Raw genomic sequence first — 25,387 nt, 5'->3', positions numbered from 1 at the left:
ACCAACAATAAATACAGTGGGACAATCACCTCTTCTAACCAGCTGGTTGTGCTGGTTGATGCACTTGTCTGCCATCACCATCTGGTGTTTACCTGTTCTTTGCCCTAGGCTTGAATGCAAAGAATAATTGCTGTTTCCATGCAGCTTGGGAACAGTTCTCACTTTCACCTAGCATTGGGTGTTAAGAAATGGGTGTTCCAAAGCTGCTGAGGACAAACTAAAGGATACTACAATTGCTCCTGGGTTGGAGTAATCTCAAGCAGAAATCCAGGCTGGGTGATGAGTGGATTGAAAGCAGAGAAGGACTCTGTTCTGCAGAGAAGGACTTGGGGGTGTTGGTTGACGAGGCACTTGACATAGGTTGGCAATGTGTGCAGGCATCCCAAAAAGCCACCTATATCCTGGGCTGCACCATAAGATCTGTGGCCAGCAGGACAAAGGAGGTGATTCTGCTCTCCTCTGTTCTGCTCTTGTGAAACCCTACCTGAAGTCTCTGGAGCCTCCAGGTCAAGGACATGGATCTACCAGATAGGGTCCAGAGGAGGGCCACAAAGATGATCAGAGGACTGTCCTACAAGGACAGGCTGCAGCAATTGAGTCTGTTCAGGCTGGAGAAGACTCCAAGGACACCTTATAGCAGCCTCCCAGTACCTGGAAGGGGGCCTACAGGGAAGCTGGAGAGGGACCTTTTATAAGGGTATGTGTGACAGGAGAAGGGATGATGATTTTACACTAGAGCAGGGTACCTTTAGATTGGACTTTAGGAAGAAGTTGAGGGTGGTGAGACATTGGAATGGGTTGCCCAGGGGAGTTGTGGATGACTCATGCCTGGAAGCATTTAAGATCAGGCTGAATGATGCTTTGAGCAACCTGATCTAGTAGGAGGTTAGAACTAGATGATCTTTATGGTCCCTCCCAACTCAAGCTTTACTAAAGTCTACACAGACAACGACAGCCCTCTCTCACCCACTAAGCATGCCACCTTGTCATAGAGGGCTAGCCAAGCAGGAGCTGCCTTTCACAAACCCATGCCGACTGGTCCCGATTACCTAGTTGTCTCGTATGTGCCGTGTGATGGCACTCAGGATGATCCACTCCATGCCCTTCCCTGGCACCAATGTCACACTTACAGGTCTGTAGTTCCCTGGATCCTGCTTCTGGCTCTTCTGGTAGATGGGTGTCACCTGCGATTTGCTAACCTCCAGTCAAGTAGGGCCATCGGGGTTAGCCAGATGAATGATGGAAAGTGGCTTGGTGAGTCTCCAGGGAAAACAGGTTTAAAATAGCAACAGCTTTGCAACTGAACTTATAATAGATCCATTATAATTATTGTCCTTTTTAACGGAGCAACACTAACAGACCTGTTTTTAAAAAGCTTATTTCAGGTAGTGCCTTCTCATTCCTAACTGCCAACCCAGCTGACTCCTCTGAATAAACATGATTTTCTCAGTCTCATGTTCACTTGCTGAGCCAACACAGTCCAAAGAGGACTGGAGTCTGTTTTCAGCAACAGAATTGTTTGCAAATGATCAGCCTGCTACAGCTGTCTAAATGCACAGACAGTAGATTTGCATGAAAATCAACAAAATGCAATGAAAGAGAGAACTGAGTAGATGTATCTAAAACTCTAGTTTTAGCCAGTGTAATTTCCAGTTTCTTTTATTTCTTTTAGGCAGTTTTCCAAGAAATTTCTAATTCCTTTTAGCTAGCGTAATTTCTAGAACCACTTTAAACTAGAAGAAATTAAACCTCAGCATGTCCTGAATTTGAGGGAATTTTCTAGGTTTTAAATTCACTCTAGTTTGACATGTTTGGTTTTTTCTTTTTTTCCTTTTTTTTTTTTTTTTTTTTAAATCTTCACACTGTCTTTGTACTGCTGTGAATGTTTTGTTCATTGTTTTTGTACTGACTTTTTTATACCTTGAAGGAATGCACTGGTATTTTCCCTTTTCAACTAAAGGAAAATAACAATAATGTTGCTTTAATGGTGTAACACAGAGTCTGAACTGTGTTGGCTGTTATAGTGTATCTGTTCTGGAGTGCCTCCTATGCTACAGGACTCTTCAATAACTATGAAGTGTTTAGTCTTCAGTTTCTGGGTTGACTGTAATATTTGCAGGAGTTGTACTATTCTAACCCTGACAGCCAGAGAAATATTTGAAGTTCATGATTAGTTCACAGTGAGCCAACAGAGTGGAACAGCTCAGGTTATTTCCTCTCTAAACACAAAGAAGGTATCTTTTTTTTTTCATGTCTTCATTGGATCTTCTTGCTTAACAAGGCTGTTTGCATGTCCCTTCCTATGTGTTGGTGAGGTAGACAAGGAATGACATTTCCATTTCTATTTCCTTTCCTATGTTGGTGAGGTGGAGAAGTGTATAGTTTGTGAGTTTTCCTTTCCTCTCAAGCTCAGTTTCATGTTTTCATATTCCTGCATAGGGGTAGGGACAGATACAGCAGTGGTGCTCTGCTCCTCCTCACAGCAGATCTTTCTTTAAAGCAGGTACTAGTCTGTTGGAACAGAGACAAACTCTGTCTTATGGTCATCATCCTGCGCCTCTACCAGATAGCACAGTTGATGATGAACACTGTCACTACTTTTTTTAAGGACTGAAGTTACTAGTGGGACTGGTACCATTCCCTGACCACTCTTGGCAAGAACCTGTAAAAGAGTTTCATCTCCCTTGTTTCAGTTTTTATTTGGAGACGGCTAATGCACATCTGGGTTTTCTTCAGAAACACCATTTAACCAGCTGTGCTGAGGCTGGTTAGGGTGAGAAAAAGAACAAGTATTGTTCAACAGCAAAGGGCTTCAGAGTTTTTTGTCTTGCCCTTCGGTGTCTCTGCAGGGGTCCAGGGAGAACAAAGCCCACATTTTAGGTGCTCAGGACTTCAAAATATTACAACTTATGCCTCTGCTATCAAGAACAGGCTTGTGAGGACTAGAACCTATTTGTTCCCCTCTCCACTTACAGATCCAGCAGGATGTCTTCTAGGTTGTTCCATTCTGTTTCGATCCTATAGAGCTGTGTAGCACCAAGGAATGCACAAAGAATTAGTAGGTTTCCCTCCTGGATCGTGGAGCAGACCCAAGAACTGCAACTCTCAACCTCTTTGCCAGACACCATGCCATTTCTTAACACATACTGTGCCCTAACTGGAACATGTGTTCCAGACCAAAGTAGCAAACCAAGCGATAGTCTGATGCTCATCTCCACAAGAGCAATAATCTTTCACACCATGATGGCATTTGTTTGGAAAAAAAGGTATTTCTTGTTGCTTTTATTGGTTTTGTAGCTTTGCTGGGCTCCAAGCCACAGGTAAAGCCTGCTGATGGTTTTGTAAAGTTGTCTGATACCTTTTGTTGGCAAAGAGGCAGCAATAGGTGCTTGTGATCTGTTCAAGTGATTATTCCATCTTCTCCCCATATTATCATAACTTTCCCTACCCCAACCCATTCCCAGAGTACGATGTCAGCCACATTGAAATGTCCCCAATTATTTAGCTCTGCTTTAAAATCATGGCACATTTTTGGCTTTGTTCATGTAACAGTACTGTACACTCTCTGGGTGCATTAAGTCTTTAAGTACCATACTGACATCTGTTTTTCTTACACAGAAAGCCTTCTGAATTCTCCCAGAACCTTTCCAGAGATTTTTGACTAGTAGAATAAGAGTGGTGTAAACATCACACTTCAATTGGTTCAGGCTGATTCAAATGAACTCGCATGAGCTGGATGCTGTTTAGAATCTTCTTCTGGTGACCAACGAGGGTAATGCCAATACGCTGGATATCTCTGCAAAAAAAGAGAGATGTGGAAGGTGTTAAAATGGGCTTCTTGTTCTGCAGAATCCCAGTTCCTTTCGCTGTAGATCCAAGTCACTGTGTACTGATATAGGAGTCTGTGCATCTTTCAGAAACAGTTGACAAGGCTTCTGTTTTGCTTGGCAAGTTTGTGTGGGTGGAAGGGGTGACAGCAGGACATGCTAGGTTATGATACAGAAAGAAGAAGTGGAAACAGGCTATGAAAATGATCAGAGGGCTGGAACACCTCTTCCATGAAGAAAAACTGAGTTGGGGTTGTTCAGCCTGAAATGAGAAGTCCCCAGGGAGACCTTTTTGTGGTCTTTCAATATATAAAGAGGGCTTACAAGAAGGATGGAGAAAGACTTTTAACCAAGGTCTGTAGTGTCAGGACAAGGGGCAATGGTTTTAAAGAGGAGAACAGATACAGACTGGATATAAGGAAGGGCAGTGAAACAAAACAAATGGCCAAGAGGAGTGGTGGATGCCCCATCCTAGGAAACATTCAAAGTCAAGCCCTTTGACCTCTAAAGAGATCCCTGCTCATGCCAGGAAGGTGGACTATGTAATCTTCGAAGGGTCTCTTCCACCCAAAACTGTTCTATGTTAAAAATGTTCCTTTTCCTGGCTCTTGTCTTCTACATAACACTTCAACTCAGTGTCTGATATGACTGGTTCTAGACACGGTTATTACCTGTGGCAGCTGTCATGAACATACTGAAGCAGCAGTCTCTCTGCAATACTGACAGTGCATTTTGTAGGGTACATGGGCTCAGTATTAGTTATTACACAAGCAAATTACAAATGTACAGAGGGCTTCCAGAGCCCCTAATAAGACGTAAGAAAGAGTTGCTACTCTCCTCTGGCTTTCCTCTCCATGCAGCCTTTTCTACTTTCTCACATTGCTTTCCCTTTCTGCAAGGAAAACTCAGTGTCTGGTATCTTCTGCCCTCTACCCTGCTACTTACTCGAGAGTCATGCGTGATATGACATCAAACGTAATCAAACCAGCCTGGTCAAAGTTCTCCTTGTAACAGCTCATCTTGATGGCATCCAACCACTCATGGGCACTGCTGAGTGAAGGGAAGTCTGGAGGACAGTTGCTCAGGAGAGGCTGAGATGGTCTGCAAAAGAGACAGGTGATAAAAACACAAGTTGTCAACATCAGCTGACTACATTTGTAAGGTAAGAGTTCCAAGAGGGAGAGAATGCAACCTCTGAAGAGCACAGAATGGACAGAAATGACACTACTTCTTCATTCCCTGATTTCCAATGTCCCAACTTGATGTCCTGTTTCTAGACTACCTGTATTCCCTTTTCTGCCTGAAAACAATCAACCCAAGCCAAGAAATTGATCCTTCCTTCCCATTTTATAATCTCTCAGGCACATTTTCTTCTTGTTGCCCCAGATCTTCCCACACTTTCTGGGTCTAGACCTATTGGCTGGACAAAGAGTTGCAGTGAGGAGGTTTCTGAGACAGTGATGAGACCTTATACCTTTTTACCTTTGTAACTAGCTCTCCCTCTTCCAGATGTACTCCTCAAATCAGAAAGTAACCTATGAGACAGTGAATGCATTGCTTCAGCTCCAACATCTGGTTGTCCAGAGAGGAGATGGGAGCCCCATCCCTGAAGACATTCAAGGTAAAACTCAATCAGGCCCTGAGCAACCTGATCTAGTTAAAGATGTCCCTGATCCCTGCAGGGAGGTTGGACAAGATGACCTTCCAGGGTCTCTTCCACCCCATTCTATTATTCCATGATCCATCAGATAAAAGCATAGCAGTAAAAAAGGAATGGCTGTACACAGCATTTGCTCTTCTATCCACCATCTGAATCTGTCCCACAGCTATTTATGTGCTGGTTTTAGTAAAGTGGGTATGACCAGGCACTTTTCCACTCCCCTAGATGTGGGGTACATAACACTGGGACAAGATTTACAGGGTTGAAGCCCCACCAGGCTAGCAGTCTGTAGTTCTATCATCAGCCCAAGAGCCATCTCATCTCAGCACCATTTACGCTACCAGAGACTACTCTATTGAGCTTCTCCTGCCTCTAGTTCCATCAGGCTACAAAATGCATCTGGGAAAATATGGGATACAAGCTCCAGTTCTAATTAGTCTTAATGACAGATTGCTTTCCCTCCATAATCTAAGGTCTTCTCTTCCTTCATTGCCTTTTGTGATCACAGAATATTGTGCGATCACAGAGTATCTCGGATAGCAACTAGATGTGTCCTTCTCTTCATTCCTTCAGATCCCTCACTTGTTCACCCTCAATGCGTCTCAAAGAGATTAATTTCCCCTCATATTTAGCACACACAACTCCCCATCACCTGCTAAGTGAATCATGATATATAGCTCTTCCAACTCTCTCCCTCAATTTTTTCCCTTATCTGTTTCCAGTCTCAGATGAGAAGGTTTGAAAAAAATACTCTACAGCCTGATTTACTGTTTTCATTTCCTCATGGTGCCAACTGAAAGATAAGCTCCATTATTTTGTACTAAATCCTTATCTCACCTGCTACTCCCAGTGGCTTTGAGGACGGATGGCTTGCGGATCATTTTATCTAGGGCACTGACTATCTGCTCAAATTTGGGTCTCTGGACCCTCTCCTTCTGCCAGCAATCAAGCATCAGCAAATGCAAAACAGTTGGGCAGTCTGGGGGTGGTGGCAGGCGATAGTCCTGGTCAATGGCATCTATCACCTGCAGGATAAGAACAGATCTTTATCACAGTTGGGAAAATAAAAGACAAACAAGCTTCAATGGTGGTATATGATTCTCTTCTACTTGGACTGATACAAGACAGAGAGGCAATAATACATTCTCACCACTTCTAAAACTTACATCCTGATTGGACATGTCCCAGTAAGGTCTCTCACCATAGGACATCACCTCCCACAAGACAATGCCATAGCTCCAAACATCACTGGAGGAGGTGAACTTGCGATACTGGATAGCTTCTGGGGCTGTCCAACGGATAGGGATTTTGCAGCCCTAGAAAGCAGTCAAAGAGCAACCAGAATGTTAGTGAAATAAGGACTATCTGTGAAAATGATATCACTGAGCTGAGCAATGCTGGTAGCACAAGAGAACTCTCAGCAGTGAGTACCAGTCCTCCTGACACTGTTTTGTAGACATTGTTGGATTACATTCATGAAGTTTCTACCTTGTTCTATTGACAAATAGAACATGCCTCCTTGCTGCTGCAAATGCCTTGATGTAATAGATTTTCACTTTCATAGCTCTTCTTGACAACATTTGAGAGCTGGCAGGTAAAAGCCTTCTGAGTCACGATCATTTGGAAATTTAAAGCTAGTTAAACAATCCCAACCTGCAACACCAAGTGGCTAGCACTAACTCCTTCCTGTTTCCATTCTGACCTCTCCGGCTGCAGGAATTACCTGCCTATCACTCAGGTGCTGGTTCTTCAAAACACACACCTACACAAAATACAGATGCTTGTTTCACTTTTCAGTGGCTGAATGCCTCTTCATCCCCTGCATACCCAGTGGTAGTTTCAACTCGCTTCTGATACTCCCACACATTTCTAGTATGTATAACAGATGTCAGGACACCACAGGCAATAATTTCATTTGATGGTTGACCATAAGCCCATAAACATGCCACTTGGGCATATTCTGTAGGAAAAAAACCCCAAGTTTTCTCTTAAAGGGTGTTGGTACAGGACTCAAATCTCCCCATCAATCTTTTATACTTCCTGTAAGAAGCTAATGAAAGGTAACACCTCCATCAGGTAATGATATTTATCCTATTCACCATCACTCCACAAAGAACAGCACTAAGACTCCATTTCACATAGCTGAATGGATCAGATACTCAGGGTTTTGGAGTTTTTATACTGGCTTGGAATAGTTAGCCCACAAGATAGAATGCTCCACACCACTGGCCCCTCTGTTTTCAAGACAGGCTCAACAGGTACATCAAATCCAGCAGAAATACAGGTTTAAAAACATATCTGGCAGCATTGCAGTAACTCACTCCACAGCAGTAACTCACCAGAGCTCCAGTGTAGGTGGGATTTGAAGCATCATCCTCCAGAAAGCGGGACAAACCAAAGTCTGACACCTTGCACACGAGGTTACTGTTGACTAAGACGTTCCGTGCTGCCAGGTCACGGTGCACATAGTTCATGTCTGAAAGGTAGCGCATGCCAGCTGCAATCCCTCGCAGCATTCCCACAAGCTGTAGCACACTGAACTGGCCCTCCTTCTGCTGCAATTGAGGAGGAAAATATAAGCTTTTATGATCAGAGAACATGAAGCCAACAAGGAAAACTAACGAAGAGCAAGATAACACGGTGGATTTATGAAGTTAGTGAACGTGCATCTTAACTTCAGCTGAAATCTGAAGGTTCAGGGACAGCAAATAAGAAATGAGGGTGGGCTTAAATTAATGAATCTCAAATCAAGTCACACACTGGTGATTTTTTTCTGAAGGCATATCTCATTTTGTGGCCATATCCTCCTCTAGCATTCTACGCCTAGTCTCATTACCTGCTAAGAGGCTAAATGAATGGGAGCAGATGAATCTGCTCTTACTGTTTGAAGATCTTCAAAATGGGTTCTATGCATTTCTACACAATGGGTTCCTGTGCTCTTCAAAATGTACCTGCCAAATCATGTGGTTGAATTAGCATATGAATCAGTAGGAAAAAAAAAAAAAAGTGAAGCATCTATACTACAAAAATGTCTGTACTTTATATTTCAGTACTAGAAACAACACAGGGAACTCTGAGTTCAAAAATAACCACAAGCTTCATTATTTTATTACAATGTTGAAACTTGAAAACACTTGGTGGAATAAAGTCTGAAAAACACTACTGGAGTATGTGCATAAGGATTTTGAAGGTTGCATTCAAATATTTAGTACTGTTTACCATTAATTATTTGTCCAGGAGATGTCTAAATTAATGAAAACATCTTAAACAATGAGTGAGCTTTTGGACTATTTTTACCATGTTGGCACCAAACCACTTACTCTGGTAATTTGCTATTGCTTCTACTGAACCCAAAAGAGGGCAATTAAGGACTTATAGAGACATGAGTAAAGAAGGACAGGCAAAATTATCAGATCTGAGACTGGCATACAGCAAGATGAAGAGGTAACAGTTGTGGGAGACTCTGGTTATGGTACCCTGAGGAAGGAATCCAGTGATCCATTCTCCATGAACTCAGTAACAATCATGACTGGTCGGCTTTTGGTGACCACACCCTCCAGATGGATGACATTGGGATGCTCAAATTGCCCCATGATGCTGGCCTCGCTCAGGAACTCCCGTCGCTGCTCATCTGTGTAACCTGACTTCAGGGTCTTAATAGCTACTGTGTATTCACGCTTCCCTGGGTGTTTTAGGCGCCCAAAGCACACCTCTCCAAACTCTCCTGTCAGGGAGGGAAGAAACACACCTCAAGTAAGGAAATACAGCAAAGAATTTTAGTCAGGGGCACTAAAACATTCTGCTGTTTTAGTTCTGGAAGACTCTAGGCACTGTTTGTTCTTGATGAGGGCTCAGGTTGGAGACTACTTCTTCAGGGTTCAAATGTGGAGCTCTGAGTATTAAAAGGGTATTTTATACTCGGTTTGGAGCCAGCACCTAAGGGCAGGTAGGTTAAGATGAATTTTAGTAAAAAATGAAGGTTAGCTATCCTGAGACACTTGATGTGCCATGGTTGGATCCATTTCAGGACAGTAGCGTGCCATGTCTCAAGGTGAAGAAGAAGGCAGTTCAAAATCTACAGAGTCTTACACTACCTGATCCAATGACCTCTTCAATCTTGATGAGAGACACATCAATCTCCTTGGCAAATTCTCGAATAGCTTCATTGGGATCTTCATAGGTTGAAGGATCAATGTAATACTTCACTCCAAGTCCTGTAGTGGAGGAGACAGCCCCAAAACATCAGACCCTGAGAGACTTCGGTGTTAATGGACCCTGAAAAGAGACAGGCCCTTGTGGTCCTTTGCTTAAGGCCTCTTACCTCGTGCACTGATGTACTGCTGCAAGCGGTCTGTGTATGGAGTCTCTTGTCTTTTACTGCAAGACATAAGGGAAAGGGAAGTCAAAACATATACAAGAATCTCCCATAGGATGCGGGGATAGGCTTCACAATCCTGGATTTTAGGGGCAGAAGATGGGTGTTAAGATCCTGTCCATCTCTTGGTAACAAGTGCATGCTTGTTTTCTGTGTGGTAGTTTCTAGACCACTGTTTGCATCCCCACTTTAGATATGACAAATGATAGGACCTCCAGCACTTCGCTGAAAAAAAGATAAATTTGCGTTTAACATTACTGTCTAGGAAAGTTTCTTGCTCTTCAGGATAAACCCACCTTATAACTTAATTTTGTTAAGACAAATTATTCTTTTCAATAGTAATCTAAGCCACCTCCTGTGACACCTTTTAAATTCTTCCAACATATTCTAAGAAACATTTACTTCGATGCTTCATTTGTATAAATTTCCCCTAAAGATCAATTCTTTATTTTTCTTCCTGGTATCTTAAACAGTATTAACTTTGACTATACTTTTTATAGGGATGTGTCATTTAGCCAAACATAGAGTTCCCAAAGGACAGAAATACGTTTCATGATGCTATTTTTGAACTTCTAGGTCACACCAGTTATGGTCTTTATTGTTGTAATATTTACTGCCCCTAATTTCCAGTAAGCACAGACCCTTGTCAGCACAGGCATTTCTCAGATTTCACTCTCCTTTTAAACAGGTGTGATTCAAACATTTTCCACAAACATCAGCTAAGTGTGTGAGTATTTTACAAAAGGATAGGCTGTTCAGATATGAGCAATGAGGTAGAATCATTCCTTAATCTCAAGAACATCTGGATAAATGTAGACCCGGCTGTTTCCTTTGGTGTGGGGTTATGTAGAGGGGATAAGAAAGTTCCACTATATGCAATGCACATAAGCAGGTCAAGGAATTCACCTCTTGAAGACGATGGCAAGGATAGTAACGGCAGCAATTACCAAGAAGGCCAAACCACCGAGCGCGGAGCCCACGATAAGCAGCAGCCGGTCCTGTGGCATCGCCGAGCGCTCCCCTAGCAAGAGGGCAGAGACATGAACACACACACACAGGACAGCAACTGTCAGTTTCTCTTCTATTCAACCAAGTCTCACCCATAATTACATCCTTACCAGCCCTTTGCTTCCCAGGCTAGTCCTGGAAATTCAACAAATGTTTGACCTGGTTATCCCTTTAACCCTTCAGTATCTGTGCTTCTCCCGTGCATTCCCTCCTACTTCTGAAAAGCCAGTGCTCCCTCTGAGTCTACTTGTCCTTCCCCTGGTCCTCTGTCACCTGACTAGTCACTTAAGTATAGACCAGTTCTACATCCAAACTTTGAGACCATGTTTCCCTATTATTTTAGCTTGTAGGCAACATACATGAGCACCTTTGATCCAAATCAAAGGTGCCCTCTGAATGAATAGATGGGGATACTGCTGCAAGGTAAGCTTCTGGGTACTCATCTCTCACAGAGCATCCAGCTGTAAGAACTGTCCTGGCACAGCTGGAGACCAAACCACAGGAGTGTATAAGGTATGCACTCTAACACCCAGCTGAAGAGAGTTCTGCTGATACACTGCTTCTGCTTGTCAGAGGGACAGAGGCAGCAAGGAACAGGACTGAGGAATATGGCAATACTGTAAACAATACACTCTGACTGCATGAACTTCTCTGAGTGAGCAAATCTGCATATGCAAATTATGATAGAAATAAAAGCTGAACAGGAATGTCTGGTAGCAGTCCTCCACAGGATAAGCTAAAACACTCAAGGACACACACAAGCGAATGATGGTTGCATGCAGATCCGAGTACAAAATGTCAGTACTTACCTGCCTTTAAAGTCTGGAAATACATCCTTCCACTGTAGGGGCCATAGCCCACTGCTGTTCTGGCTTGTACTTGGAAGGCATAGATCTTGCCTGGGCTCAGGTTTGATATAGTGGCCATGTTTGTTTCACTAGTCAAAGTGAATGAATTATCCTCATCGTCAGCCTGTGAATGTTGGTGACCAAAACAGAATATGAGACTTCTGCCCACACCACTTGCTCTCCTCAAGGAATGAATGCTAGTTTCCATGTTTTCCCCATATTCTTTGAAGCTGTCTCGCAGCCACAACTGCTATCCCGGACTTGACTTCTCACACACTAGTTGTTCCTCACTGCTGCTTTTTATTACCTGGGCTTCCCTCAAAGCTCTGCCAAATACACTCACACTTGACCTGAGCACAAGTAAGAGACAAAACTACCTTGTCTTGTGGCTCCTTGCTAAGCATATCCACTGAAAAAAAGCCCTATCCTGCCCAGAAATTTTTCTTTCTACAAGTTCCAAACTCATGTAGTCTCCTAGGAGAATCCAGAACACGAACACATGTAATGCTGTATCCAGGAAGCTGCTAGATGTATTATTTCAAATAGCAGAACCTTTTCTTATGATAAAAACAACAGCCCTGCACCCTCCTGTTCTATATTCTTGATCTTTAACATAAATATTTTTGCAAGATGGTGCAGAGTTGTGCAGGAAGTCCTGTGTACCTCTTCCCCTCAAATCAGTTGGATTAGGAGTCATGAAAGATGTGAATGGAGAACAGCTTTGTGTTTTCCACTCTGTAATTCCAGCACATAAATAGGTAACCAATATCTACCACTCAGTGAATGAAGAGTGCATTCCTCCTCTTAAAATGTCTTAGAGATGCCTGTCCAAGCATAAACAGGGGCACAGGACTTTCCTTCACAGGCACATGACAGAATGCTGCAGTCAGTCCAGATCTGACATACACATTTGGAAACTTCATCCACTTACACTGTTACCTGTTTCATCTGGTGCTAGACCTACCAGGTTGTTTGCCAGAGTTTTTTTAGTTTAGCTACAAGTATCTTTCTTTTTTTTTTTTAATTTATTTATTTGTGGGTCCAAGCTGAGAAGTGCAGATGGGCTGATGCTAGATGAAATGTCTATTATGAACTCCTGTTTTTTTTTTTTTTTTTACAGGTTGGACTTCCCTCATAATCAAAGCACTTTTCATCGCCTTATCACTGATGCAGGGGCACATCTCCCAGACAGAAGACTTCTCTGTTCCCCTTGCCTAACAGCTATAAAGCAATCAGCACTGCACCACTTTGTGCTCACCTTGTCAAAGTAACGCAGCTGGTAATCCAGGATGTTCCCATTGGGCTGGTCTGGCTGAGGCCAGGACAGTGTGATGCTACTGGCAGTACGACTCACCTGATGCATCATAGGGACAGCAGAGGGGACTGGAATAAAAGAGAGAAAGGAGAGATTGCAAAGGGAGAAAGGTAACAATAAACTGTAATTAAATATTTATTTATCATGAGTTAATAAGTTAGGTCAGTTCTTCCTTTAATTTCCCTTAATTTGCATTATGAAGTACTTCATAAAATAACCATAAGAAATCCATTCACAATTCCACCCTACTGGGAGATGGTCACTGACAATGCGGACAGAAAGAAAATGAAGATGTTCACATCCAACTGATCATGCACAGGAATTGTGAAATTATCAATATTGTAGTTGGAAGAGTATTCTGATCTTCACATCTACAATTTTTATATGCAAGATGACAAGATGTTCAGTGCCACTGCCACCTACACTTGGGCAAACGATGTGATAGTGGTCAGAACAAAAGCAGAACACACTGCCTCTCTTCTGCTGTTTCTAATTCTTTGCCTGGGAAAAAAACATAGTCAAGTATGTGCTATCAGAGTAATGGAGCCATTTCACCATCAGATCACAATGGCAAACCAGAAAATGGAGGCAGATAAGAGCATTTCTGTATTAAGAAGTAGACTTTGAAACATTCCTCAGTTCAGACGTCCCAATTCAATTGCAGATCACAGAGAACAAAACCATCTCATCTTTACAGCCTTCTAGCTTCCAGATCTCAGGCCAGTTCCTGTCAGGACTGTTGCCCAGATGTCAAGCCTACCACTGTATTTTAGATCCTCAGTCCTGTGAACCCCAGCACTCTACTCTGAATGGGCTTCTAACTCGTGCTATGGCCTGAAACCATCATCACCTAAAGGTCACTGTTAAGTGCATATTTGGAAGCTCCACAGTTTTCTTGTCTGTTCTTGAACAGGTTGTTAAGTTTCTGTCTTTGAGCATATAGGGCAGATGCTGCATTACCCAGATGGAGCTGTTAGTTCTCAACTCCATCATGGTATGAAGTGCTTATGGTCTGTGTCAGATATTAATTACTGTGGGAAAATGTCCACTTCCCTTTGTATAGAAAGCAAGGATCTGGCCATCAAACTTAAAAGAGGGCTTTGGAAGCATGAATCTAAACCAGAAGGCAAGCAAGAACTTGTGTCTACTAATTTTAGAAATCTTTTAACTGGATATTCTGAAAGGCTGAAGTTCAGTCAAGACTTTGAGACTTGTGTAATTGCCACTGCTTCTCATTAACATGAACTCATTACATTTGTAGGAAGGAAACAAAACACTATCTTGAAGATAATATGAGTAATGATTTCAAACACTGTTTAATGACTAAAATTAGATGACAATGAGAAAAAAATCCAAGCTTTTAAATTTTTTTTGCCCTCCTAGATGACACCACTCATGTGTTCTGAAGACAGCAGAAGTACAGAACACTTATTTAAGAGGAGGCCCTTTCCTGAAGCAGTTACTTGTTCTAGAAAATGACCTCAGAGAAGGATGGGAGATGAATGGTTGTTAAAGCCACTTGCATGTGAAGCTTTCTGGAGAATGAAAATCCAATTCTACAAAAAACTGTCATGAATCTCTACATACACACAGATAAACACACACACTTTCCAGGTTTACACAAAACCAAGATTATAAATTCCTTCTTAAGAAGAGATTTCCAAGCAAAATTTTCAGGATAATTGGAAGAGGCATTTTCAGCCTGCCAGATGTCTGCCCACAAAGCTGTCCTCAAGTTTTGCTTTCTCTCTACAAGTGAAACATTACGTCACTGAGAAACCTCTAAGTATGTAGCTAGGGAACCCTCATTTTCCTAATGGAAGTAACATTTCCAGCAATATTTAAACTTTCCAGAAAATGTATGACAATGAAAAGCTGCCACCTAGCTCCACTCACTTTACACAAGAGACAAACTACTTTGATGTGAGAAAGGAAGCCCAGATATTTGGTAAATGTCCCAAAACTGCAGAACAGCATTCTCTTCCCTCATTAGTTGTGAAGAAGATAAAAAGATGGGTTTTAACAACAAGAAAAAAAAATATTCTGAAAAGCATAATTCAAATGAACTCCAAATACCTCAGGCAAGTAGTTGAAAATGTAAATGAAACAAACCCCTAAGAGTATAAACAAAAAAATGCTTCCTTTCATCCTTCCTCCTTTTATTTCTTACAATTGCTTGTCTTTCAAACAAGATTTCACCACCACTTCACCTCCTAATGACAATGCTGTGACAGGATGGAAGACAGCAGCACTTAACCAAGGTCATTTGTAGTATTTAAGAATCAAATGATAGCCTGAAATGATTCAATGAAGAGCTGTATTCAAAGTGGTCAGTTAGTATTTGATCCAGACAGAGTCTTCTACATTTTAATGTTATGAAAAGTTTAACTTGTGATAAAACATACAGCACACACAGGGAGAGGTGTGAGCCTGAATACACAGCTATGCTACCAAGCAAGACCAAACTTCTTTTTGGTTTCAAGTGAAGATTTTGCAGAATGACTGGAATTAAATTTCCCCTTCCATTTCTGCCCTCCCACCTCATTATCATTATTCACCTTCCCACTTCCAATAGTTATTCTTTCCTTCATTCTCATTTCTTCCTAAACCACAATTCCCCCCCCGCCCCCACCTAGAAGGAATAGTAACATTTGACTTGTATTTCAGTTAAAACATATCCAACCTGATGTTATTATGTGCTATCAATTCTCAGCTACCCATCAACACATTATCTTTCACCAATGGTACAAAGACCTGAGCTGGCACTGGACATTGTACATTTAGGCACAGTCAAATATGCACCAGGACAATGATGATAAATGGTACTGTGTGCAGTATGCAGAAGCACATTACAAATAGAAACAGAACAAAACATCCTCTGGGTGACTCCACCCAGAGTTACACGGTGTGTATCTCTTGACCACGTGCTGCAGCATTCTAGAATGTCCCTATCATCCAGGTGTGTTCATCACTGAGTAACTGAATGGTGGTGGTGGTAATGCCCACAATAACGCAGCCTGCTATATTAAAAATAGGTATTTCAGTGGGACGTACTTAAGCTAATATGACTGAAGGCAAAAGCCTAACCCTGTGAAAATGCCTTGTAAAAAAATTAGTTAGGAATCAATGCAAGACAGGTTGTCTTTACCTCTGAGAGACAGGAGTTTGTGTGTTTGCCTCCCTTTAAAGACAAGACTTATGAAACACTGGCCAGGGAGCTCTTCTACCACTTCAAGTAGAAGAGCTATCTAAATATCTCCTTTGAAAAAATTCATACCAAGACAATGTGAAACATGAATGTATTTGTGGGTAGAGTAAGTACATATTTCTTGTCAGAAGTGTATGATAGTCTCCCAGTGTTAACATACTAGAAAATACGAAGTCTGAAAAAACACTCAAACTACCCTACCCCTGCTGCCACAGAAGTGCTAGGTGAATATTTTCCTCTGGATGCAAGATAAGTATTAAAAATGTTTACAGAAGAGCATTGCTTTTAAAGCTTGTTTCATGTATACAAGTGTTCAGTTCTATTTGTCACTTTTACTCGTTTTCCTCTTTTCACACAGGGTTTATATAAAGGAAGACTTGCTAGGTCTGTATCTAATGATAGCTGAAATCACAAGGCCTGATTCAATCTAGTCTAGGCAGTTGGTCCAGATGGTCGTTGTATGTCCCTTCCAAGTGAGCTATTCTGTTCTATTTTATTCTATTCTGTTCTAATTGTTCACAGAATGCAAACAACATGTTGTGAGATCAGACCTGTAAGACCAAAAAAAAAAAAAAAAAAACACCAAACCAACTTCCTTTTGTATATATATACACACACAAAACAGCAAATAGATGGAAATAAATAAATATTTAACTTAATAAACTAACTAATAATAAAAATTAATAAACACAAATAAAACCTAATTGAAGCTGTAGAGGAGTCTTAAGATCAGTTAAATACAGCTTCTTGGTTCTAATTTTTTTTTTTTTTGTGGGCTGGCAGTTGCAAGCTTTCTACACGGCAGCAGAATTTTTTTCTTTGTAGCACACAGATGTGGATTTAAGGTATTTTGAGTACTTTGAAAATGCTACATTTTCTGAGTGGCTAATATTTGACAAGTTTCTGCTGTTTTTTAATAAACTGATGTCCCTAAATGCAGTATATGCTCAGACCAGCAACACACATCTTCAAAACTAAAAATCTACCCAACTCAGACTGGGTAAGGAAGGAAGGTGAAGGAAGTGCAGAGCAGTATAGAGTACATGGTGATCCCCACTCACAGAGAGCACAGCCATTCTTAGCAGATCATGAACATTTCCTCTGGCATGTGACATTGAGTTCATACTTTTTGTGTATGGGTTCCACTCATGCCTGAAAGGTGAAAATAAGCACATTCATTCTCTGCTCCAGATTCAGAGATAGGGCACAGCAAAGAGAGACACTGGAATAGTGATTATCTTCTGTAGTGATCACAGGAATCTTCCTTCAATTGTGGTCATAATTGGGTAAATCTGCTGAAGATGGCCAAGCTGCCAAATGTCACTAAGAGAAAAATTAAACCTTAAAGTATTGTTGTTATTCCTATTTAAGAAGTAAATGATACCCTTAAATTCCTAGGAACCTTTGGTGAGTGGGCAGAGGTGACAATTAGATTGTAAATAAAAAAAGGAGTTGTTACTTTGAAATTATTGAGGTCATTTATTGAGGACAATGAACATGTGTTCCACTTGCTTTACCTGCTGGTTTTACCCCGGAAGCTCTTTTGACAGCTCTTTTTTCATTCCTTTCCTGTTTTGATGAAGAAAATGCCTTGCCTGTGTTCCTGCTCTTGCCAACTAAGTCTGCTGGACTCTTCTGACTCTCTTTGGAAAAGCGAACATCTTCAAGCAACTTATCTATTTCCTTTCAGAATCACATAATCATACTTGGCATTTAGTTGTTTTCCTCTTCTCACATCATTTCACCTGAATATCTTGCGTCAGGACCTCTTACATTTCTTGGCACTATTCATAACTGTCCTTGTCCCCATTTGGCCTCTTACACAAGCCTTCAGACTGTCTAGCTTTCATTTCAGCAGTTCTGATATTTTTGATATTGCCAGATCCCACTGCCCTGAATCTGACACCAGAATCAAAAAATTTCTTAGAGAAGCAGCTATTTAGAGATAAATAAGGCACATGGGGAAGGGAGAGGGGGGGTTCCCAAAACCCATGGGCCCTGAAGCCAAGTTTTTATGGTTATTTATACAGGAGCTTTCACAAAGTCACCCCTACCTGATACAATTATTCCTTCTACCTACTACATATTCATAGGGATGATCTCACTCATATCGCTGTTTAGCTACAGACTAAGCAAAGGGAAAAGTTCTCAAAACAATCTGTCTTGTGACAAAACTCAATATACTCTAAAACAAGTACCAAAACATGAGAATCCAGCTGATATAGTATGTCCAGAGCTCTTGAAAAACAAAGGAATGGAGAAAACAACTAAAGACTTGGCTCTCTGGAAATGCAGGGGCCCCAGGCCTTTGAAAAGTGAGCTTAGGGTAACAAAACAGGCTTAAGGTGACAAATCCAGGGGAAGGCTGCTACATATATTGTCCCAGGTACAAGGCAACCTGGTCACATAATCTTTACCCTCATATCTCCACTAGCTCTCATAGCATATAGATTCAGTTAATAAAGGGGGAAAAAAAAAAAAATCTACTTGCTTTTAAAAGTCTGCATCGATTTGCTCCAACATTTGAGTCCCTGCTGTCTTTATCTCTTCTTTCTAGGAATGTAACAACTGCCTGGATGAATAAGTTCTGTGTCTCTGGCAGCAGGTATTAGTACATGCTTCAGTGGAAGGGGTAAGGAAGGGGGAAAAAAAGGGGCAGGTAGTTGTAGTTGTGCATTTCACAGTCTTTTAAAAGAAAACTTGAGTTCTGTCCTAAGACTAAGTATTTATTTACTCTGGTAAGTAAATAACCATTACAATTTTAATCAGTTTAATTATTTTATATGCATACAATACTGTTGGATTTTAAATTCTTTGCTTTCTTTGTGTCAACAAAGCCCTGGAGACACATCGATGGGGTTTGTCTTTCTGCCCTTCCCAGCAGGGATACCCTTTTGGTAAGCTGTGACCTCAGCACCACTGAGTGTGTTTTGTCCAGGGTAATGACACTAGTAACTGCAGTTGTGATTTCCTAGAGCTATAGGGCCACTGCTGCAGCTCAGTTCCTATCACCAGCAATCAGACAGAATCTGCAGCCATGTTGCAAGTGTAAATAAACCACATTGTGTGTGCATGTGACTGCTGAAATGCAACCAGACCTGCAGCAAAACTGAGCTGTTAGTGTGTCTGCTGTTGGACCCAGAGCAAGCCACTAACTGGCATCCTTATTAAGAGATAAGTGCAGCTGCCCCTAGCCCCTCTCATCTCTGAGGACTGGCTAGAAAGCAAGGGGGTTCACCTCTTACTAAATCTGCCCACATATCAAACATCAGTAGCCATAGTCTTTGAAGTAGGGTTAGCAGACTGCTGGGGTAAGCAAACTCTTCCTTCACTGTTTTGGAGACAAAGATGAAGAGCTAAAATAGAGTTAGCATGGAAAAGAGAAAAGTAGAAATTTCCAGCACATAATATTGCCCAAGCTACCTCTAACAAAGGAGCAGAGGATGAGGAGGGGTTCTTTTGATCAGCAACTGAAAGAAGTGAGAGAATTCTGAGTGATGTATGAGTAAGCAGAATAACCAAATACTGCTATGGCTAGAGGGTCTGTCTTTGTTCACCTTTAATTCAATGGAGAGAAATTATTTCTTATGGCCATTTATTCTTGAAAGTTTCTTTTTCCATACCCTTTATGCCCTGCTGTCCCCTCCTTTTCTCTTTCAGAACATAAGATCCTGAAACACCCGTCTCTGCTAGTAAAATAATAATGATAATAATAGCTGTACTAATACAACAAGAAGCCATTCTCAAGTGAAAAGCTGCTGAAGGAATTGAAAGGATTGAGCATGGACACGACAGGCCACATGACTGTGGAAGTAGGGCCTTGGTAGCATGAGCTGTCACTTTGAATTGAGGGCAGCTCATCTCAAGCTCACTCCTACTGATCCTGAGGAAGCTGGCCTCTCCTGAAACTGCTTCAGTGCACAAGAGAAACACCTTAGAAGAGGAGACACAATGCACCAGAAACACCATGAGATACCTGGGGGAATAGGAGTGGTGATTCCAGACAGGAGAAGGAAGCAGCTACTCAATTACATTACCTCAGCTACAGATGAAGAAGGCTGAGATGAGAAGCAAGAATTCTTCAGGATGTTATTAGAACACCCACCTGTCTCCACCAAAGCCACAGCAGTTACCCAGTCATAACTCTTAGTGTAAACAAAACAGATCACCCACTTGCAGCCAGCCTCTTAAGCGGACCAGGTACCCTACACATGCTCTGCTACTCAATGCCTGTCAGCTACTGTTTCAAAGGGAAGGAACAGATGTTGTCAAGTCCCTGGTATATGCTAACAGTAGGAAATTATTCCAGTGTATATATATTCCCTTCCTTTCCACAGCACAGAAGCAGAAATTATGAGATGTAATCTAACCAAGATCATGATTGACACATCTGGATTCACAACGTTTCTCTTGAGCTTTACTGAAGCCTGGTTTTGTAGGGATTTCTACAACCACACTGTGGAATCTCACTAGAGATGAGAGTTTAACATTACACACTTCTGAATATTTACAGATATTTTCTGTCACTCAGTTCAAGTTGTTCCCCCTCTTTCTCCACCTCTTCATGTGACTTCTGATTAGATCCTCTTAATCAAGCTGTGCCAAATTCTCTCCATACTAGCTTAGACAGGCTTGTGAAGAACAACAAATGCCTAGGCTCTTATTGCTGCCATTTAGTAGAAATGAATGCATGTCTGCATCTCTCTCCCGCTCTACTTCTTATATGTGGTATTCACAGAAAATCAGAATTTGCTTGATGCTATTCTCCATTTCCCTCCACATATATACGTCTTCTGTATGCTATCCATCCATTAGCCTGACCTACTCTTCAATTCTTGAATCTCCCCCTCCCTTTGCCCCCATAAGCCATTCATATTTAGTTGGGTTATCCATGTGGTTTAGTTCCCAGTTACAATAATCACAACAGCTCTCCTATGACTGTACAACACATCTTAATACTCCTACCATGTAAACAACAACAAAATAATCTTTGTTTCTTATAGATATGAGAATAATATTCCAAGACTACTTATCAGAACAAGGTTGAAAAGGCAAGAACAAGGCAGAAGAAAATCATGGCAGGCAGAAGAACCCAGAGCAAGTTCAGTAAAACAGGACTTGTGATTCTGCTTCTAGATCCTTTTTCAAAATTCTATTTAACCCTTCTTCAGGCCACCCACACAGCATCCCAGTCAAGATTATGTATATTTAGGTGAGGAGTAAATATCACTATATACATTCTTTCTTGTCATACAGTGCCTATCTGTATCTTTAACTGCATCTTCATCTTTAGACAGGGCCTGTAAGTCTATTTTCCACTTCCTTACTTTAGATACAGCAAAGCAAAGGTGGGCAGATTTGATGAAACACTCAATACCACTTGTTAAAGTAACTGGAACATGAATGGAAACGAGGAGAATGAAGGGTAACGTATAGGAAGAAGAAAGAATGGAAAAATGAAGTATCTCAAAATACAGAAAGACAAAAAAAAGCAAACAGGTGAAAATTGATGGGAAGACTGACTGAAGTGTAAGATGAAATGGAGAAGAGTAGGAGATTAAGAAGGTGAAGCAGGAATGAAGAACTGTTCTCTAAGAGCTGCTGTGGCAAGCTGATGCTCACCAAAATCCTATCAAATCCTGACAGGATTCCTTGTCTTGCACAATGAGGCGATGTGATGGTTTGAAACTGTCTTTTTAATTTTTCCTTGCAAAGTTCAGAACAGAGAAAGTGAAAGAATGTAAATAAGTCACTATTGGGTGTAAGAAAGCAAAATAATGATTGTTCTAAACACTTCCATTGGATAGATAGAAATGTTTAAGAACTATTACCCAAAACAAAGTAGGCACTCTGCACATTCTGCGTTCGGCAGTGGGGGCAGTTGCTGGGCTGTCTGGCTGCTGTTTCTTCTTCTCTTCTGGCTGAAGATAACACACTGACCTTGGCAGCTAAGTTAACAGCTTTCTGCTTAACTAACTGTGCTTCTCTGTCCAGGGGGGTCTGGGGGGGAAGCTCCTGGGAGAGGGAGGCCCCTTTGGGAGGGTCCTCTTGGGGGGAAGCAAAGGGAGATCGATTGTGCTTTTTCTGTTGATTGTATATATTTGTGAATGTTGTGAATTTTGTATATTTGTACATATTCATTGCATTTCATTGTAGATTTTAGGCTCTGCTTGTAAATACAGCTTTTCATTTGCTTCCAGACTGGGCTAGCCTGGTTATTGTCGGTGGGGGGGGAATTTCAGCTCACACCGACACACTTTTTATTTTTGGCGCTCCAACTCGGGGCTCGATTGCTTGTTTGATTTATTTCTGCTCAGATTAGGAAGCAAAATGAAGCTGTTTTGGGTTCTGAGTCATTCTATTTTATCTATTATCAGTGTGATTGTTTACAGATGGGCCGTTTCCTGCATGATAGACAAGATTGTGAGATATGTGGCATATAAGTCGTTTCTTTGGGTTAAGAACAAGTTACTGAATGTTGGTGAATTCTGTTATGGTCTTATTGGGCTAAGAAGCTATGGTAACTCAACTATGGATCTGCTAGCAGACACATATGAGTTTGTTACTCCTCTTACAACTACAGAGGGTCTTTGGAACCAGTGGTACCTTAGATATCTTGTACTAGCCTTAATCTTAAATTTGTTGCTTCTTGGAATAATCATATGGCTACTGATAGCACTGTGTCAAGAAAGACATAAGGCTACTTGCTCTTCCAACTCTGCTGTGAATGTGAAAACCAAGCCAGTAAATTTGGTGGCCACTGTAACCAGAAAGCGTAAAGGAGATGCAGATGCTGCAGGAGATGGTGCAGATGGAGATGAGGGTCCTTCTACTCAGGGTCCCTCTGTTAAGAAAGATCCTTCTGATGAGGAAGAGAGGGTTAGCCTTAAAACTCTGGTAGACCTCTTGAGACCCCACATGGATGATGGAGATGTAGGTCAGGATGTAGACCCTAGTAGATTAGCAACTGCTGGTAGTGCCTCTGAACTCAAAGAAATTCAACGGAGGATTAAAATAGGATTATGGGGACAGCGACCTCAGGATGATGATGATGATGATGATGATGAGGATGACATACAGTCAGCTAATGCACCCAGACAGGAAATTAGACATGTGAGGAAGGATTATATCAGAGGAGATAATGAGCCAGTCCTGTCTTGGCTAGCCAGGTGTTTTGATATGGGAGCCCCAGCATTGGTGGTAGGTGACAAGTCGGCCTCTCAGTTGGGGATGCTCTCAAAGGATACAGGCATAGACAGGCATCTAGGCAAGTGCATTGGTAAAGTTTCTCTGTGGGCACGCCTCCTACTGGCAGTCTCGCTGAGGTACCCCAGCAGAGATGATTTACCATGGAACCCTAAGCCTTGGACCACAATAGCTGAGGGAATCAAGCGTCTGAGAGAGTTTGCTGTGAGAGAAGTAATGTATGGAGATCATAAGACTCTGAATCCTGATGAAATTCCTGTTGGAACAGGCCTTGCCAAAAAGCTCATTAAGCTTGCTCCTCCTAATTATGCTACTATTCTGGCAAGCAGGATTGTGGCAAGAAATTATGGTGGAGCACCTCCTACTGTTGGCCATTTCACTGACCAAATGAGGCAGTTGGAGGATAGTCTTGCACGTACTTCTTTGGTTTCAGCCATTGAAACTTTATCTGGAGAAATGAAGAATTGCATGAAAGAGCTGAAGGAGGAACTTAAAACCTCCATATCCAACTTGATGAAGGGGGATGATTCTAATTCCTCTTCCTCCAGATGGATACAAGTTTCAGCTGTCAGAAACAGACGTGCTCCAAGAAGGCCATTCCAGAATAGGTCAAACCAAAACAGACAGCAGAGGCAATCACGTGGCAGTATCTGGATAACTCTGCGTGATCAGTTTGGTGAGAACATGAACAGATGGGATGGTCAACCAACTTCTGATCTTTTCAAGAGGTTACGGGAGCTGCAGAGAGGCAGATCCCGAGGTAGCAATACCAGGAGGGTAGCTGTCGCTTCCTCAGTTTCCCAGAACAACTCTGATAGCTCCAACAGTGATCCTAATTCTGGTGCTGGACATTGTGCCGGCTGTACATGTGGAGGTAATCCCCACCATTAGGGGTGCCCTGCCTTCCGCCAGGGGGAGGTAAGGGATAATGGAGATAACAGAATCTATTGGGATGTGTACATCCAGTGGCCTGGCACTTCAAAATTTCAGAAGTACAGGGCCTTGGTTGACACAGGAGCTCAGTGCACCATAATACCATCAAATTATCAAGGGGGAGAATCTATAACTATTCAGGGAGTCACTGGTGGATCTCAAGAGTTGTTTAAGATAGAGGTTGATATAAGTTTAACTGGGAAGCAGCGGAAGAAACATACTATTGTAACAGGTCCTAATGCACCTTGTATTTTGGGAATTGACTTTCTGAGAGAAGGGCGTTTTAAAGACCCTAAGGGTTACAAATGGGCTTTTGGAATAGCAACTGTAGAAATTGATGGAGGAAATTTGAAGTTGTCCATTAGACCTGAGCTTTCAGATGAATCTGCAGTTGTGGGACAACATGAGATAGAGGATGTAAAGCTGCCGGTTGCTTCTCAAACTGTGCATCACAGACAATACAGAACCAACCGTGACTCTTTGGTGCCCATTCAAAACTTGATTCGTCAGCTGGAGAGTCAGAAGGTCATCAGCAAAACTCATTCACCTTTCAACAGTCCAATCTGGCCTGTGCGAAAGCAGAATGGAGAGTGGCGTCTGACAGTTGATTTCCGTGCCTTGAATGAAGTAACTCCACCCATGAGTGCAGCTGTACCAGACATGACGGAACTCCAATATGAGCTGGAATCCAAGCAGGCCAAATGGTATGCTACCATAGACATTGCTAATGCTTTCTTCTCTATTCCCATAGCAGAGGAATGCAGGCCTCAGTTTGCTTTCACCTGGAGAGGCATTCAGTACACATTCAATCGTTTGCCCCAGGGGTGGATTCACAGTTCAACCATCTGCCATGCAGTGATCCATGATGCTTTGGAGAAAGGTGGAGCTCCAGAACACATTCAGTTCATCGATGACATCATCGTCTGGGGTGAGACTGCTGAAGAAGTCTTCGAGAAAGGTAACAAAATCCTTGACATTCTCTTGCAAGCTGGTTTCGCTATCAAGCG

At 41.9% G+C, this 25,387-nt stretch overlaps 1 protein-coding gene across 1 annotated transcript in view; it reads right to left on the bottom strand.

Annotated features, from left to right (window-relative positions):
* Window positions 1–3,627: 3,627 nt before the first annotated feature.
* Window positions 3,628–25,387, bottom strand: part of EPHB6 (EPH receptor B6) — a 42,338-nt gene continuing 20,578 nt past the window's right edge. Inside the window, exons 6-16 of the mRNA XM_054386563.1 lie at window positions 12,977–13,101; window positions 11,680–11,842; window positions 10,769–10,883; window positions 9,809–9,864; window positions 9,582–9,701; window positions 8,964–9,211; window positions 7,827–8,042; window positions 6,654–6,803; window positions 6,325–6,512; window positions 4,773–4,928; window positions 3,628–3,796 (exon numbers count right to left, since the gene is read on the bottom strand). Coding sequence (XP_054242538.1) covers window positions 3,688–3,796; window positions 4,773–4,928; window positions 6,325–6,512; window positions 6,654–6,803; window positions 7,827–8,042; window positions 8,964–9,211; window positions 9,582–9,701; window positions 9,809–9,864; window positions 10,769–10,883; window positions 11,680–11,842; window positions 12,977–13,101 — 1,646 coding nt within the window. The 3' untranslated portion in view covers window positions 3,628–3,687. The remainder of the gene's footprint in view (window positions 3,797–4,772; window positions 4,929–6,324; window positions 6,513–6,653; window positions 6,804–7,826; window positions 8,043–8,963; window positions 9,212–9,581; window positions 9,702–9,808; window positions 9,865–10,768; window positions 10,884–11,679; window positions 11,843–12,976; window positions 13,102–25,387) is intronic.

Source organism: Indicator indicator, chromosome 14 (genome assembly GCF_027791375.1).
Source record: "Indicator indicator isolate 239-I01 chromosome 14, UM_Iind_1.1, whole genome shotgun sequence".
NCBI lineage: Eukaryota > Metazoa > Chordata > Aves > Piciformes > Indicatoridae > Indicator > Indicator indicator.
Note: the sequence above shows the minus strand (reverse complement) of the source record. Positions and strands in the feature narration are given on the sequence as shown.